The 17,852-nt window shown below is 46.1% G+C and overlaps 1 protein-coding gene and 1 non-coding gene across 3 annotated transcripts; both read right to left on the bottom strand.

Annotated features, from left to right (window-relative positions):
- Positions 1-3,754: 3,754 nt before the first annotated feature.
- Positions 3,755-17,275, bottom strand: LOC142581786 (uncharacterized). 2 transcript variants are annotated; one of them, XM_075691236.1, is made up of 5 exons: positions 17,188-17,275; positions 7,105-7,169; positions 6,320-6,487; positions 5,575-5,673; positions 3,755-4,067 (listed from the first exon to the last, which is right to left on the bottom strand). In XM_075691236.1, exons 1-5 carry the CDS (start codon positions 17,192-17,194, stop codon positions 3,987-3,989), a joined length of 420 nt encoding a protein of 139 aa, XP_075547351.1. In that variant the 5' UTR covers positions 17,195-17,275; the 3' UTR covers positions 3,755-3,986. The 2 variants fall into 2 exon arrangements, with proteins under 2 accessions (XP_075547351.1, XP_075547352.1); XM_075691237.1 differs by lacking the exon at positions 7,105-7,169 and having other exon boundaries at positions 17,188-17,254.
- Positions 7,618-7,692, bottom strand: TRNAS-UGA (transfer RNA serine (anticodon UGA)). The gene has a single exon. It is a non-coding gene; the product is annotated as a tRNA-Ser (tRNA).
- Positions 17,276-17,852: the final 577 nt, after the last annotated feature.

Raw genomic sequence — 17,852 nt, 5'->3', positions numbered from 1 at the left:
TAAACATGCTGCGAATAGCATTGGAGAGATCGTATCTCCCTGTCTGACGCCTTTCTTCATTGGGATTTTGTTGCTTTCTTTGTGGAGGACTACGGTGGCTGTGGAGCAGCTATAGATATCTTCCAGTATTTTTGCATATGGCTCATCTACACCCTGATTCCGTAATGCCTCCATGACTGCTGAGGTTTCGACTGAATCAAACGCTTTCTCGTAATCAATGAAAGCTATATATAAGGGTTGGTTATATTCTGCACATTTCTCTATCACTTGATTGATAGTGTGAATATGGTCTATTTTTGAGTAGCCTTTACGGAATCCTGCCTGGTCCTTTGGTTGACAGAAGTCTAAGGTGTTCCTGATTCTATTTGCGATTACCTTAGTAAATACTTTGTTGGCAACGGACAGTAAGCTGATCGGTCTATAATTTTTCAAGTCTTTGGCGTCCCCTTTCTTATGGATTAGGATTATGTTAGCGTTCTTCCAAGATTCCGGTACGCTCGAGGTTATGAGGCATTGCGTATACAGGGTGGCCAGTTTCTCTAGAACAATCTGACCACCATCCTTCAACAAATCTGCTGTTACCTGATCCTCCCCGGCTGCCTTCCCCCTTTGCATAGCTCCTAAGGCTTTCTTTACTTCTTCTGGCATTACCTGTGGGATTTCGAATTCCTCTAGGCTATTCTCTCTTCCACTATCGTCGTGGGTGCCACTGGTACTGTATAAATCTCTATAGAACTCCTCAGCCACTTGAACTATCTCATCCATATTAGTAACGATATTGCCGGCTTTGTCTCTTAACGCACACATCTGATTCTTGCCTATTCCTAGTTTCTTCTTCACTGTTTTTAGGCTTCCTCCGTTCCTGAGAGCCTGTTCAATTCTATCCATATTATAGTTCCTGATGTCCGCTGTCTTACGCTTGTTGATTAACTTAGAAAGTTCTGCCAGTTCTATTCTAGCTGTAGGGTTAGAGGCTTTCATACATTGGCGTTTCTTGATCAGATCTTTCGTCTCCTGCGATAGCTTACTGGTTTCCTGTCTAACGGAGTTACCACCGACTTCTATTGCGCACTCCTTAATGGTTCCCATGATATAGTCGTTCATTGCTTCAACACTAAGGTCCTCTTCCTGAGTTAAAGCCGAATACCTGTTCTGTAGCTTGATCCGGAATTCCTCTAGTTTCCCTCTTACCGCTAATTCATTGATTGGCTTCTTGTGTACCAGTTTCTTCCGTTCCCTCCTCAAGTCTAGGCTAATTCGAGTTCTTACCATCCTATGGTCACTGCAGCGTACCTTGCCGAGTACGTCTACATCTTGTATGATGCCAGGGTTCGCGCAGAGTATGAAGTCGATTTCATTTCTAGTCTCACCATTCGGGCTCCTCCACGTCCACTTTCGACTAACCCGCTTGCGGAAAAAGGTGTTCATTATCCGCATATTATTCTGTTCTGCAAACTCTACAATTCTCCTCTGCTATTCCTAGAGCCTATGCCATATTCTTCCACTGACTTGTCTCCAGCCTGCTTCTTGCCTACCCTGGCATTGAAGTCGCCCATCAGTATAGTGTATTTTGTTTTGACTTTACCCATCGCCGATTCCACGTCTTCATAAAAGCTTTCGACTTCCTGGTCATCATGACTGCATGTAGGGGCATAGACTTGTACCACCTTCAATTTGTACCTCTTATTAAGTTTCACAACAAGACCTGCCACCCTCTCGTTAATGCTATAGAATTCCTGTATGTTACCAGCTATTTCCTTATTAATCAGGAATCCGACTCCTAGTTCTCGTCTCTCCGCTAAGCCCCGGTAACACAGTACATGCCCGCTTTTTAGCACTGTATATGCTTCTTTTGTCCTCCTAACCTCACTGAGCCCTATTATATCCCATTTACTACCCTCTAATTCCTCCAATAATACTGCTAGACTCGCCTCACTAGATAGCGTTCTAACGTTAAACGTTGCCAGGTTCAGATTCCAATGGCGGCCTGTCCGGAGCCAGGTATTCTTAGCACCCTCTGCAGCGTTACAGATCTGACCGCCGCCGTGGTCAGTTGCTTCGCGGCTGCTGGGGACTGAGGGCCGGGGTTTGATTGTTGTATTCATATAGGAGGTTGTGGCCAAGTACTGCACCAGGGTGGCCAATCCTGGTGCAGTACAACGCATTACCGTCACTTAAATTGTTCTGAGCAAAGTAACAAAGTTCATCATGATCTAACTATAGCCTACCTGATAGTGCAACGTAATCAAAGGAAGAGAAATCTGGCACTCGTATTATTGCTTTTAGTCAACAAAACCGCACTTAAAACAGCACTACGGCCAAGAATACCATCCTCTACATCGCATTCGATTTCACCGGCAATATTATTGCGCACAAAAAAAAAACCTCGAATTGATTTAGCATGGCACTGAATATGAGTGTAATCACTGTTTACAACAAATCAAAACAACAAGAGATATAAATTAGTACTTTGTTACGAAAATCAGCACTTTCGGCAGTTACTGAGAGTAGTTTATATCTCATAAGTTAAAGTAACCACAAGGGATAAGTCTTGCATTCCGTTATTCCTCCAAAACGACATCAGAACAAATAAATTGCAAAACAGCGTCTTAACAAAATGTACCTTGGTCATGTGCGCCGTCATAGACCAGCTTTGGGTTTATTTGTGTAACAAGCAAAATTAGACGTGCATATTTAAAAACGGAATTGTCTAATTTTTTGGTTATCGAAAAGTGTCACCACTGCGGGAATATGATAAAATTGCATTCATGAGCACATATAGCTTCAAATTTCTTGTGCGTGTTTGTCTAGCTTACTAAGTGTCTAAACCCTTCAGTCAAGGCGCCAGTAGTAGTCCTTGCCCTCCAACTAATGAGTGAAAAGCACTATTAGGGAACTGAACAGCCTTGCAGTGCGAACAATGATTATCGAACGAGCCCAAATAAACAAAATCTGATCCTAGCAGTCAATATAATTTGCGTTTTTTTAATGCAGCAATATTAGTTCGAACTGGTTCAGTAGTATCCCGAGGACCACATTTTTTATGCCACCTGTATTTGAAGAGGGAGAGTGATGTACAGTATTCTCTTAGCGCGACAGCTGCATAGAATGTATTTCGGTTCGTGAAACCTTAAAAAACCGTGACCCTCATCTAAATCTGCGGACTCTATTCCTTCAGCAACGTCCATGGTATATTCATTCATATTTGCGTAGATCCCACTTCTCATATTCATTCCCTCTCTCTCTCTCTCTTGCATATCTAGTTCCCTTCACTCCCCATGCGTCATGCGTCCATCATTCCGGCTAAACCTTGCTATATGCATCCAAATAATTACATTCTTTAAACTTTTTCGCACGATTCTCATGGATGCGAATTCCGAAAATATAAATCTCTTCAGCAAGAATGGCACTGGAAGCGCGAGATTATTGGACCACATTTGGAATTTTCCGGCACTGCTGCATCGCTTGCCGGGCTGCCGTGCAGGCAAACCACGTAAGCCTTACGCGCAGGCTTTTTCCAAACGGCGAAGCCCACGACCCGTCTGAGAGAGCTAGCCACGCCGTCAGGTATAGCAGCGTTGTTCCGTGAATTCCGCACTCACGAATTTAGCAAGTTGCATCTGCAGAACAGTTTATAATAGTTTTCAAAACACTTTCTTCCGCCTCATTGTGCGTGAGCAGGTGTGTAATAAGATAGTCTAACAAATTACATTTATTTTGCAAAGGCAAGAAGGTACAAGTTGTCCCATGAACGAGAATGGATGTGTTAGTGAAAGCACATGAATGAATAAAACATCGACGTCGCTACAAAACCAAAACACAATGGTTTTAGAGGAGAGCGAAAAAAAAAGCCACGGTTACGTTTAAAATCACTCATACAAACTCATCCATTCCTAATAAAGAATTTCGTCTCTGGGGTCGGCTGTGACTAAAACGATCCTCTTAACTGAACTTGCAAGGAGAGCGGTCTCGTTTATTCGCTGGTGCTACGACTCCTTGATGTACTGCCGGTACACAATGTAGCCGCTATGTCCGGCGTGGATGCCTCCGCACATGACGGCCACTACCTGCAAGCAGGGAAGCGATGACAATGCATGAAGTTCGGTACGAATACTGGTGATGCAGCGCGAAAGACGCACAGGAGGTAGTCGCACGAGGACATGCAAATGTGCTGTTTAAGATTCAAGTGCACGTCAAAGGTACATAAAAACTGCATGCAGACACGGCACCGTATTCCTCTCTGCATAGCTGTACACAAGGTTACAGCCCACCTGTGTTAGCGTCCGTACGTCTGACTCGCTTTTCCGTACATTTTGCGGTGCTACACTGACAATGGTCAGCCTTTATAATTATGAAATTGTATTTTTTTCGCATATAGAATAGTTATGCCGCAGAATATAACGAACACCCGCACACAGTCATCACAACAAAATAAGAAGCCGGGGTAAGGGAGGTGCTGCTCAGATGATCACGAAACGGCTCGAGAAACATCGAGAAAGATGCGGCGTCGCGCGACTTCGTGTTGCACTTTCAGCTGAAAACAGCTGACTTCAGAGAGGAGAGTACCCCTCCACGTTTACTAAAGCCATACGAGATGCCCTTTCGTTTTGCCGCGACGTACTTGTGCGAGCTCAGACTCTGTGGCAGCGACGATTAAAAAAAGATCGCGTAGGTGTCAACTAAATACCAAAGCAGAGTTGAAAACATCAGTGTTTAAATTCCTCCTCCGTGTATACAGGACCCGCTCAGACAAGCAAGCACGCTAAATTAACTCCGGTGGTGTAAAATCAATTGAGATGGCCCAGTTTTTTGCAAGAGAAGGTCTCCGGCAGGAAGTAGTGACATATGGACAGCAGGTAGAAAGACACACGACATGCGGCTATGCTAGCAGTAGCAATTGAAGGTTCAGCGTTCGTTGTGGCACCCGATGTAGCACTAAACATCCAATGCAGCGCCGCTTTTATTTTCTTTTGTCATGCCGATATAGTTCGTTTCTTAGGCTGACACTTTGATTCTGATGCAGTTGTTTTCTTTTTGTAGTAGAATTAGTGGTGCACTGGTGCACCATCAAAGCCAGTCTGTCAGCTGCTAAGAAATGGATTGTCGGCTTGACAAGAAACTGAAACAGCTCTGCGTTGGGTGTTTTTTGTTACATCGAGTGCCAAAACGAACATTAAACTTACATTGTTACTGCTAGCCTGGCGGCGTGTCGTGTGTCTTCTTCCCTGCTGTCCCCATCGGTATTTTCTGTTGGATACCTTGTCATGTGCTCCTGACGAATTCAGGTAAACAGTATTCGAAGTTTAATCTTTTATGTAGTCGGTTTTGCTCCAACCATATTACTGAAGTGCTCAAACAAAGATTTAGTGTCATTTTATTGAATACTGTTATTTTGCTCTACAACTTTTAAGCGGGGAGGAGGGCCATGTCACCCACCGAGAATAAGTGACTCACCGCGCTGGTGAAAGGGGTCAAATATTTATAGCTGGAAACGCCAGTGCCCGATCAAACGACGAGTAAATCCGCAGGTACTAAACACGCTAAAGGAAACATCGGGCGCGTTGCACCACCCACCGCCTGCATGGTCGCTCCGCCACCGCCTTGCTTGTCGGCGATTATCTTCACGCCGCATATGATGAGCGCCAGCATGGCCGTCCATTGGAACAGGTGGTACTGCAGAGAGGACACGTGAGCGCCAGCGACTCAGCCTCGAGCCTGAAAGCCAACCAGCCTTGCGTGCAGCTTACTCCGCTCCTTTTCGAGGACCTGTCACTTATGGGGGACGTTCGTATGCCAGCTTCTGAAAACGTGACGCTTTCGATTCTTCTTTTTTTTTGCGCGACGTGTGTCGTTTGGCACACCCATAAGATGTGCCCTCCCATCTACAAAGGCAAGCCTAAATGACAAGATATCGGAGGCAGTTCGAAGCACTGGCAAGAACTGACGGGATTATTGTTGTTGTTGCTGTTGTTGTTCCATTTGAAACGGGGCGATGACAAATAGACATCTAGCCTGCTCTGGATGGATGGATGGATGGATGGATGGATGGATGCTATGAGCGTCCTCTTTGGAACGGGTCAGTGGGTTTCGCCACCAAGCGCTTGCGTGGCAGGAAGCGCCCCCTCGTATCATAATTAGAAAAGAGCGCTGCCGAAGCTGAAGACACACGCACAACGTTCACGCTGCGTGTGTGTCTTAACTTCTGCAGCGCCGTTTTCTGAATATGACCTTCCAACTACCCCCCGCAAGCCCCTCGCATGACTTCCCCGAGTCACACTTTCTATCAGAGGGCCAGCGAGAAACAGTTTGGGGCGCTCACGTAGAAGATGTACGGCAGCGTCCCGGCGGTGGGTGTCGAGAGAACCGAGGCGACCATGAAGAGCAGCCCGTTGACGCCGTAGCCCATGCACATGTTCATCAGGCACTTCTGCGAGTCCGTCTCCAGGGTGCCCATGTACAGGAACAGGAACAGCAGCATGTCGCCCGCCTGCGAGAGGCCGCTCACCGTCGCATTTCTCCCGCCTGCCACATCGCGTTCCGCAGTTTTGCACAGTGGGCCAAGGCGCCTGTACTCGACTTGCGCCAGCACACGTCAGCGTAGTAAAACGACGACCTGAAATCTCACCTTATTCGTACAACACAGTCCTGGATTATTATTTTGTCCTTTCCGCGTCCCCTCTTCCTTCCAGTTTAATGCGCTTGCGTGGTAACAACTCGTGCCCCTTGAGAGACGCTCTATAGTGTACAAGAGCCAAAGATAAATTTAGACCAACTGGGGCTCTTTAAAGTGCACTCGAAAAGCACGGTGTTCACCGAATGTTGAACAAATGTATTCTTTCTCTCATTCCACACTCTTATAGCGCGAAAAGCTTGGAATATAGTGTCGAGTGCACTAGTCATCTTTTATTTAAAAGCTTCGAAAAATTGAACGCGATATTTCCATGCATCGGAACACTGAAAATTTATATCACAACATGGGGAAGAATTGAAAGATTGCGATTTAAGAAAACTCAGCCACTCTCGTCATTATAGGTGGTAGTATTGCATATATAGCATGCGCTGCGCGCGATTCTTGCTAATTGGAAAAGCTAGATCTGAGCGTACCGTTTCTGTTATGTTGAAAAATCCGTGCCAACTGTCGAAGTAAGTCTTGATGGCGTCTGCGACCGCTGAAAAACGACAGCATAATTCAAGGCATCGATTAGCCGAACGACTTATATGAGGGGAAGGTAAGCTTATGAAAGAAAACTTAGGTGGCCTGCCAACTCTTTATTTCTCTTAAATTACGCCAGCATTTCACGTTAGTGGATTACAAATTGTTGATGCATTTTACTGCATGTGCGTCTCACAGCTGTTTCAACAGCAGGAATAAATGTATGCCAATTTGAACAGAGAATAAACAATCGGCTAGCAACAATAATTCTTGCGAATGAAGCAAGCGGCCTGAAACGTCAAACACAAGGCAGTGCCTTTTCTTTTTTTGTACAGTATGATATGCTTGACAGAATGTATTGATGAATAAACGGAAAATCAGACATCCACCCGTTCGTAGCAATTGCTACAAAGGAAACCCAAACGGGTTCCTCGAAAGAAAAGCCTCATAGTTGAAGAAAAATTCGTCCTAGTCCGGGACTCGAACCCGGGACCATCGCCTTTCAGGGGCAGCCGCTCTACCATCTGAGCTAACCAGGCGGCTAGCAGATCGCAGGGCGAAGTCGAATTTGTCGACAACACGAAGCAAAGGCAAGTGTTTCACGTAGTAGTTCTGCGGAAACCCGCAAGGTGGAGAGAAGTAATGAATAAACGGAAAATGAGACATCGACCCGATCGTAGCAATTGCTACGATTTTGGCTTTCTTCCCCTGGCTGCCTCCCGACGGGACAACTGTCGTCGCAACTACGTCATCGACCTTGTTCATGGTGGATCTTGACAACGGCAGCGCTTCGAATCTGAATGTGGCACCAACTGCATTATTTGGGATTCACGAGAGGGTATCATCTTTGACAACAACGGCTTTTGCCACACATATAAAAGCCTGGAAATCATCGCCTTCCTTCAGCGGTCAGGGAAGAGCGGCAAACATGCTGTCACCTTACAGTGCTTTCTGCTTCGTTGTGATGATTTCGGCTCTCTTCACCTGGCTGTCTCCCGACGATCCAACTGTCGTCGCAACTACGTCATCGACCTTGTTCGTGGTGTATCTTGACAACGGCAGCGCTTCGTATCGGAATGTAGCACCGACTGCATTCTTTGGAATTCACGAGAGGGCATCGTCATCGACGACAACGGCTTGCGTCAGACATACAAAAACCTGAAAATCATCGTCTTCATTCAGTGGCCAGGAAAGAGCAGCAAATATGCTGTCGCCTTACAGTCTTTTCTGCTTCGTTGTGGAGGTTAATAGATATCCGCCTTTGCACGCTAGAGGTTCTAACAATCGTCCTTTGCTGCCCTTCCCAGACCCACTTTTGTTTGGCATTTCCAGCGAATGTGTATCTGTAATCAAGTTACTACTGTCGGGAAACGTATAATTGAACCCCGGTTCTAAGGACGGCCAGGATAGCGACGTCCTCGCCGGAATCGCTCCTCTGTCAATTATGTCGAATGCTCGTCATGCTGAGCTGATCAGTATGCTTACGCTCACAAAAATAACCAAGAGCAACTGGAGAAAAAGGTATCCGACTTGGCTGCCCCTCTTGCTCCTGTTGAGTTCCTTTTGAGTCCCTCGATGCATCCCAAGGTATTACGAGTCTGCCAGGCATTATGAACGAAGCTGTCAATGACCACGCTGCTGCTTGGAATTCACGTTTAGATGAGCTCGAAGACAGATCGCGTCGGGACAACCTTATTTTCTATGGCCTCGCAGAAAACCCACCTGAAAGGTGGACACAATCTGAACATCATGCACGCGACCGTCCTTTCTAGAACTATACATCTTAGTTTCTCTGACGATGGTATCTCCCGTACTCATAGATTAGTAAAGCTATGAAGGGGGCTAGTTGGTGAACTTTCATGATTATATTGCGCTTAGTGTTACACTGACGATTTTAAGTGAAGGACAGGACGTGGACGTACGTAGCGCTAACTACCAACTGCTTTAATACGGTTAAAAACGCGCTTATATACAAGGAGATATAAAAAGATATGACTAGGTGACGACATGTGATCATACTTTGGGTCAGGCATACATCCTTCACATGCACCCGTTCGCCCTGGCAAACTCGACCTCCGCTTCGATAAGCGCGATGGACGGAGTGCTTACGCTCATCTCTCTTTCTTTAGCTATCGCAAGCGTCTCCCATATTTCTCGCTCCGTTTTTATTTTTGATGTGCCTATGACTCTGGTGCTTTCTAGTAGCGAGAGCATTAGCATTGTTTGCAGTGTGCAGCCAAGTTGCTAGGTGCTGTCAGAAGCTGGCACGTGTATTTGTGCTCCCGTAACCTATCATTTAGACAACGTCCACTTTGTCCAATGTATACTTTCCCGCAATCTAGTGTGATTTGGTAAACCACTGAAGTGACACATTCCACGTACTTTTTCACGCGCTTATAGTCTGACAGACCGTAGCACTTCGATTGCCCTCTTTGGACCCTGCGTTCACCCTCTTGCACATGCCTTTTAGTTTTTGCGGTGCGTAGAACAGTACTTGAACATCATGGAGTTGGGCTGTCTTTTTTATCCTATGTGACAAGCCATGAATGTAAGGCAAGACCACACTTTTATTTTTCATTTTTCTTTTCCCTGTGTTTTTGTCGTTTCCTGTTGGTTCTGATTTCGGGCAACATGTTTTCACAGATTTGCACCACCATACTGTTCTGGTACCCACTGTTTTTGACGCGGCTTACTTGCAAATCGATGCTCTCCCCCACAGCATGGTGGCATGATTTTTCAACTGCTTGACTGATGCAAGCCTTGGCGGTGCCTCTTTTTATGATTTTAGAATGGCAAGAGTCATAACTCAAGATTTCTTTTTCACCTCTAGTTTTGTAGCACCAGCATATGAGGGAGCCTCTGAGCCTAATGTCACGGTGCTGCAATCGACCTTCGGTCGACGTCCACATCCTGTCCTTCACTTAATATCGTCATTGTAACACTAAGCGCAATATAATCACGAATCATAGATTAGGCCAATAAAATGCCAAACGACCACGGTCCATTATTGTTGAACTCGTTTTGTCAAAACTAAAAGAAAATATAATTTTTCAACGCTCCAAATTCCGTGACTCGAGCGTCTCCGTTGGTGAAGATCTTTGCGTAGCAACAATCAATCGCGTAAAAAGAATTCTGAAAGCCGAGCGGCCAACAATTCATATATCGTTTCAATAAACTGTATATTAACAAGAAGTGCTATGTATACTGTCATGTTGCCCGCCAAGTACGTGAAATGAATCCTTCCGATGGCAGGACTGCCAACAGTAGAAACATATCCACTGCCAGTTCAAGCAATTCCCGTACACCACAGTTATAGCCACCCCATGGTACTAAAGGATGATGGGCTTCCGTCCTGTATTCCAACATGCGCAGTGTACGCAATAAGCGCAAACAGCTGTGCACAGTTATCGACACATGGAAAGCTGATACTGTGATGCTGACCGAGACATGTCTTTCGAGCAAATTACTGACCGCGAAATATTGGCGTGTCAAAGTAGTTCCAGATTCTTTCGATATGATAGTGACCCGCGTACTGGTGGCGGTGTACTTACAGATGTCCGTGACGGGGTTATCAGCAGCAACGTAACGCTTTCGTCGCCTCTCGAATTAGTATGCACGCATCTACACGCCGGGCACAGGCAGTTCATTTTTTGTGTGTGTTACTGCTCGCCCACTTCATGTAACACGTTTTGTTCACACTTTAATGATGCGCTCAGTAGTCTAACCGTAAGATTTTACTTGTATCCATTATTGATCCTAGGCGACTTTAACCACCCTACTATTAATTGGTGCACTGATTTTCCCTTAGTAGTTCATTGTTCGTCGGAGTGCTTATCTTTCAGCAATATATAAGAAAGGACGATAAGAGTCTCTTTGTACTTAATGTATATTCTTCTCCTAAAGATAAAGGGCTGGGCTTGCCAGACCTCTTGATAAAGACGCAACGGCTAGCGGCTAGGGCTCAACTCATCGTGGTTGGAGATTTCAACGCGCCTCATCCGGAGTGGGGCTACATCCGAGCCACTCCAAAGGGAAATAGGCTTTGGCGGGTAGCTCAGGACCTACAATGGACAACCTTGAACAACCCGCTAGATCATACGAGGATAGGCAACAGCGTTAGCACAGACTCCTCTCCGGACCTCACATTTGTTAAAGGTATTAGGGATGCAAAGTGGGTAAACACGGGACAGCCACTGGGCAGTGATCACTATATCCTTTCCACGGTATTTAGTGCTGCTAAGCACAAAGACAGGGTAAAAGGAACTAGAGTGACGGATTGGGACAGATTTCGGAAAGTCAGGAAAGACACAGTGAGCGGGGAAATCGAGGACTTGGGAGCCTGGGTTGAGGCGCTCAAGCAGGACGTGAAGGGTACCACAGAAGAGGTTCCGACGGTGGAGGAAGGTTTTACGGCGGACTCTAGACTGCTACACATGTGGGAAGCGCATGCGAGTCTCCTTCGGAGGTGGAAGAAACAAAAGCATAATGGGGTCCTCCGTAGGAAGATGGCCAAGCTAGAACGTGAAATCGAAACCTACACGTTGGACTTGCAGTGCAAACAATGGGGGCAGATTTGTGACAGGATGAATGGGCAATTCGGATGCAAAAAAACATGGCAGTTGTTGAGACACCTTTTAGATCCGGCGGCAACGAAATCGGCGCAGAAGGGTCAAATGGCTAGGTTAGTTCATCTGTACAAAGGCACGACTGGGGAGTTCATTCAAGAACTCCGAAGTCGTTACATAAACGGCGAGGCGGGCGGTTTCTTGCCGGATTACTCGGGAGAGGAAAACCTCGAATTAGATGCGGACTTTACGTGGCGGAGGTGGAGTTTGCAATGGGGCAGCTTCGTACTACGTCGGCAGCGGGTCCGGACGGGGTTACTAATAAAATGCTGAGGAACCTGGATTTCATGTCAGTGGGGGCGCTCACGGACTTGATGAACAAATATTGGGCGGCCGGGGAGATCCCAGCAGAGTGGAAGCATGCTAGGATTACATTTATTCCTAAACCAGGGAAGAAGATCTGTATTGAGAATCTTCGACCCATCTCGCTGACGTCCTGCTTGGCCAAATTGATGGAGCATGTGGTCCTCAACAGGCTTCAGGGTTATGTGGAGGACAAGGAGTTGCTACCTAAAACGATGATTGGCTTCAGGGCTAATTTATCAACGCAGGACGTCATGATACAGCTCAAAAAGGACGTAGTTGATCCTGGGTACGGCACGGGCACCAAGGCTATCTTGGGGCTCGACCTCACAAAGGCCTTTGACAATGTCACCCATGAGGCAATATTAAGGAACCTATCGGACATAGGACCGGGGGGTAGAACCTTCCGATACATCAGATCATTTCTGGAGGATAGGACTGCGGAGATTGTAGTCGGAGAATTTAAATCGGATCCTTTCCCGTTGGGGGGCAGGGGGACACCACAAGGGTCGGTTTTATCGCCGTTCTTGTTTAATCTCGCCTTGATCAAGATACCGCCCAGGCTGGCAATGATATCGGGACTTAAACATACATTTTATGCGGATGACATTACTCTATGGGTAACAAGGGGAAGCGACGCACAATTGGAGGAAACTTTACAACAGGCAGTGGATATTGTGGAGGAGCTAGCGGGGGAGGCAGGACTCTCGTGCTCTCAGCCCAAGTCCGAGCTTTTTGTGCTTAGGCATAAACCAAGAGGGATACATGTGAGGCACTATGTGCCGCCACCACCGCTGAAGGTGAAAGTGGGGGGTGCACCGGTCGCTGAGGTTCAAACGATCAGGATCCTGGGGCTGTATCTGCAGACTAACAGGAAGAATAGGGAGGCCTTGGAAAGGCTGAAAAATACTGTCAATGCTACCGTGAGCCTTATCAGGAGAATCGCCAATCGTAAACAAGGCGTCAAGGAAAAAGACTTGTGTAAGCTGGTACAGGCGTTTGTGCTCAGTAGAATAGTGTATGCGACGCCTTATATGAAGATGGACGCGGCGGAGAAAGGCAAGGTGGAGGCTATGATTAGACAGGCGTATAAGGCGGCCCTTGGGTTGCCTAACAATACTTCTACCGAAAGGCTGCTGGGATTAGGGGTGCACAACACCTTGGAAGAACTGCGGGAAGCACACTTGGCGATGCAACTCAGTAGACTTTCCAAAACGAAAGTAGGGAGGGATATATTGGAAGGGGTCGGCATTGGAGTTGATCCTCCAGCTGGGGACATGAAAATTCAGGTGAAGCGAGAAATGCACAAGGGCTTGTACATGAAACCTTTACCTAAAAATATGCATCCGATTCATCACGAGAACCGTAGGAAGGCAAGAGCCAGAGCTTTACATGCTAAGTTCGGGAAGTACAACGGGGCAGTCTACGTAGATGTCGCCGAGTATAAGAACAAGGACGCATTTGCAGTTGCGGTGGTGGACGGGCGGGGACGCTTAGTCACCTCTGGATCAGTCAAAACCCGCTCCTCAGAAACTGCAGAGGAGGCGGCGATAGCGCTAGCTATAGGTAATACTGAAGCTGGCCTGATTTTCAGCGACTCTAAAACAGCCATCCGAAATTTGGCGAAGGGCAGAATCTCTGTCACAGCGGCAGGATTACTAGATCGGGCCACGGGGCGAGGGACTACGGAGGTGGAAATTGTCTGGGTACCGGCCCACTCTGGGAACCCTGGGAACGAGGCGGCTCACATGAATGCTCGAGGTTTCGTCAGCCGAGCAGGTGAGCCGGACGTTCCAGGGAGGTCCACGAGAGATGGGCTGGTGTCCTTTCACGACATTACTAACCATTACAAACTTGAGCGGAGAATTTACCCTCCACCGGACAAGCAATTGGTGAAGGCGCAGGAAAGCGTCTGGCGAAGATTGCAGATGAGATCTTTCTATAACCCATACGTGTTAAACAAAATCTACCCGGACGTTCAGCCGGAATGCAAATGGTGCCAGGAACTGGCCACCTATGACCACATATTATGGAGCTGTAGCATAGCGCCGCCACCGGCGGATATTATGCGTGAACCTTCTCTCGAGCAGTGGGAGGCCGTGTTGGCCAGCTCAGACCCGGTCGTCCAGACCAGGGCCGTGGAGCGGGCCACCCAGGTCGCCGTCAGCCATGAGCTGATGGCCATCTACCACGGAATCGTCCACACATGCGTTCTGACGAAAATAAAGTTTTTCCATCCATTCAGCAATATTTGTTTGGGCTTTAACTTAACGCAGCTCGCTCTTAAACCAACTCGAAGCGCAACATATTCCGCTAATATCTTGGGTTTAATCCTCACGACAGCATCCCACTTTGTTTCCACTATAACTTACCTGCAAGGTCTAAGTTATCATTGTATAATGCAGTTTGATTTAAGCACTTCTGTTCCTTCTATTAAATCGCCCAAACAAATTCGCGATTGTAGAAATGCTGACTTTATACAATATACAATACAACATATTTTATTAACTCTCTCAAGGTTACATCAGCAACAAAGGAGAGAGGACGCAAGGCAAGAAGCTGCGTTGTTGCAGCTTGAGAGCCACCTTGGGCCCTCTACCGGGGTGCATAGCCCGGCAGCTGATCACAACAGCAGTGGAAGAGCGCACTCACAAACGCAAAAAAAAAAAATACAGCCACAAAAATATCTACATCTGACATTTGCGTGAAGTTGCGCCTGTACTATCACTGGACATTATTTGACAAAAACTACGCCACATATTCTATGCACAGGAAACTCATTTACAAGCAACCGAGATACAATGCAAGTGAGCTTTACTTTTATTAACCAAGCGTTAGAACTTTTTATCACTGACTATTTTCCTAACTTGCACTCAATAACCATTGAAGAAAATTGCTGCATGTTTAAGCAGGAAGTACTTTCACTCATTCATCGATTCATTCCAATTAGACGTATCACCTCTAGCTCACAGACACCATGGTTCAATCTTTAGCAGACGTCTTAAACGTCTGCTAAATAAAGAGAAGCTACTTTTTGGCGCACCAAGACAGCCAATAATGCAGAGTATTGGCACGCCTATTTCACTACTGGCTTCCAATACAAGCAAGCTATCGCACTTTCTAAGAGAGAATGTTATCAAGTTACTCTGCCTTCAATTCTTCATGATAACCCGCGGAAATCTTGGAATATAGTCAGTGACAATAGTGTGATCAAAATGGTTTTACTATAGTCCCCGATGACTGCTGCGAAGTACTAAACAATGTATTCGTGTCATTCTCTTCTGCTACATCACCCCATGCTGATCCGGACATCCTGTTTGCTGATTAGATTCTATGAACCCTGTTTCTTTTGATGATGCTGGTATTGTTAGTTCGATCAATTCCAAGTTTCTTAAAAACATGGTGACGTAATTTTTTAATACTGTCGCACATTTTTGCTCAGTAAGTAGAATCATCCACCTTGCCTAATAATTGGAAGAGAGGGAAGGTGGTTCCACGGCTTAAATCGAGTCTTACTGACATTTTATTTAAAGATAGGCCTACATCATGAACCAGTGTACCCTTTAAGCGCATGGAACATGTCGTTTACTCGCATCTTTTTGCTTTTTCTTGAATCAAACTCGTTTTTTCACTAATTGTCAGGATGGTCTGAGAATTTCTTTTTTTCATGTCACACTCACCTCTTGGTTTTTAGTAATGATTTATTTAGTGTTTCAGACAAAGAACCAGGAACAGATTATATATTCTTGGATTTCGCGAAAGCTTACGACTCTGTGTCTCACAAATTGCTTTTCGTTAAGCTGCGTAAACTTAATATCGATACTAATATCTTGCGCTGGACTGAATGCTTCCTTTCTGCCCGCTTCCAATATGTATCTGCTAACGTACATGACTCTTCCATCGCTTTTGTGCAGGCTGGTGTACCTCAGGAGTCTATTTTGGGTCCACTACTTTTTTCTGTTTATTAATGACCTCCTCAAGTTGGTTACTTCTTTTATAAAACTTTTCGCCGATGGCTGTGTAGTTTACCGCGTCATCACTAACGCCTCTGATCATGGTGCCCTGCAATCCGACCTTACCGCCATATCTTCTTGGTGCTCCGATTCTTTAACGACCGTTAATATTAATAAATGTAAAAGCATGCGCGCTTCACGGACTTCCATCTTGCCCTGTTTCTCTCATCTATATAACCTCAATAACGCACCATTAGCCTCTGCAGCATCCTTACAAATATCTTGATATACATATCACCAGTAATCTCTCGTGGAACGTACATCTCCAATACATACTTAACAACGTTAACCGCATGCTCAGTTTCATACGTCGCAATTTTTCCAGTGCGACTGTTCACGTTAAGTCACAACTTCATAAAACATTGGTGCATCCCCAAGCTCGAATATACCTGCTCAATTTGGGACCCTGGTCAAGCTAATCTAACAAATCTTCTTGAATCACTTCAGAACAGGGTTTCTTGCTTCATTTTATCAAATCATGCACGTGACGTAAACTTATCATCAATAAAACTGACGCTCGGTTTGCCAGACCTTGCAGTACGTCATAAGTTTATGCGCTTATGCCTCTTCCATAAGATTTACTGCACTAATCCGGTTCTTAAAGATGAGTTGATCCTTCAGTCATCCTACATTTCACCTCGCATCGATCGCCAAATGAAGGTGGGGTACCCACCATGCAACTCTTACTTTCAATCATTTGTGCCATGCACTGCAGACGACTGGAACCTCCTTCCGGACTCCATCGCTGCCATCTGTGACACCGCTAATTTCAAGATTGCCAACCACTACTTATGTACTCGCCCCCTCCTCTCTGTATGCCCTCGGGCCTTGAGAGTGTGTAAACAAATAAATAAATAAGCATAGCGTCAACGTTGTTGCTCGTCCGTGCGTCACGTGTTAAACGCATTAAACGCGCGGCCCTCTGTACGAGGAGTGTGCGGTGCATGTGCGAGTGAGCTAGGCTTAGCTAAGACAGGCATTCGGCCAACCACATCCCCATGCGCCGACGCCAGGCACGTCACCGCGACCGTTAGCAACCAAGGTGGCGTGCATACGCAGTGAGAAACCGCAGAAATGAAAGAAGCGTGCTTACACGACATTGCGACGAGATGGCAGCAGAGATCAGGAGCTGGAACGGCTTACTCGGTCGCAAATTGTTGTTTTTGTTGTTTTCTACCAAGTATGTGGCTCATACCCACTATGGGCGATTGGTCAAGAAATGGACGGGTTATTCCGAGGCCGCAAACAGTCTGCTGTTGATGATGATGTCCTTGATGAGTTTGGCGCATACCCACTCACGGGCATTGGCCAAGAGTGGGGCAGACTTTGCTTATGTGTTCAGGAAATGAATTTGAAGATTTATATTTTTTTGCATAAATTTAAGTGAGGAAAATTCTAAACGGCTCAGTAAACTGTCATTAAATCAAGAGAAAAAGTTATATATAATATAAATGAGGCAATAAAGCAGGGATGAAAAGAATAATACGGTCACCAATGAAATCGGTTTGATTCAATAATGAATTTTTTTCTAAGGCGATGCACACATTCCTTTGTGAGTGCTCAAGCACATACGCTCCGAAAGACAGCAGTACCGTAGTGTTCAATGGCAGGCCGAGCTGTCGCACAACGCGCGCCGTCTTCTTCACGAAACACTTCGAGTGGCGTAGTGATCGCTGAAAGACGGGTCTAAATCATCTGCCTTTGTCCACGTGTTAATATGGTTGATGTGCGCCTAAAGCTGAAATGGTGTGGGTTAAC

The sequence above is a fragment of the Dermacentor variabilis genome, chromosome 5 (genome assembly GCF_050947875.1).
Source record: "Dermacentor variabilis isolate Ectoservices chromosome 5, ASM5094787v1, whole genome shotgun sequence".
In the NCBI taxonomy this organism is placed as follows: domain Eukaryota; kingdom Metazoa; phylum Arthropoda; class Arachnida; order Ixodida; family Ixodidae; genus Dermacentor; species Dermacentor variabilis.
This window is presented reverse-complemented; position numbering and strand designations above follow the sequence as displayed.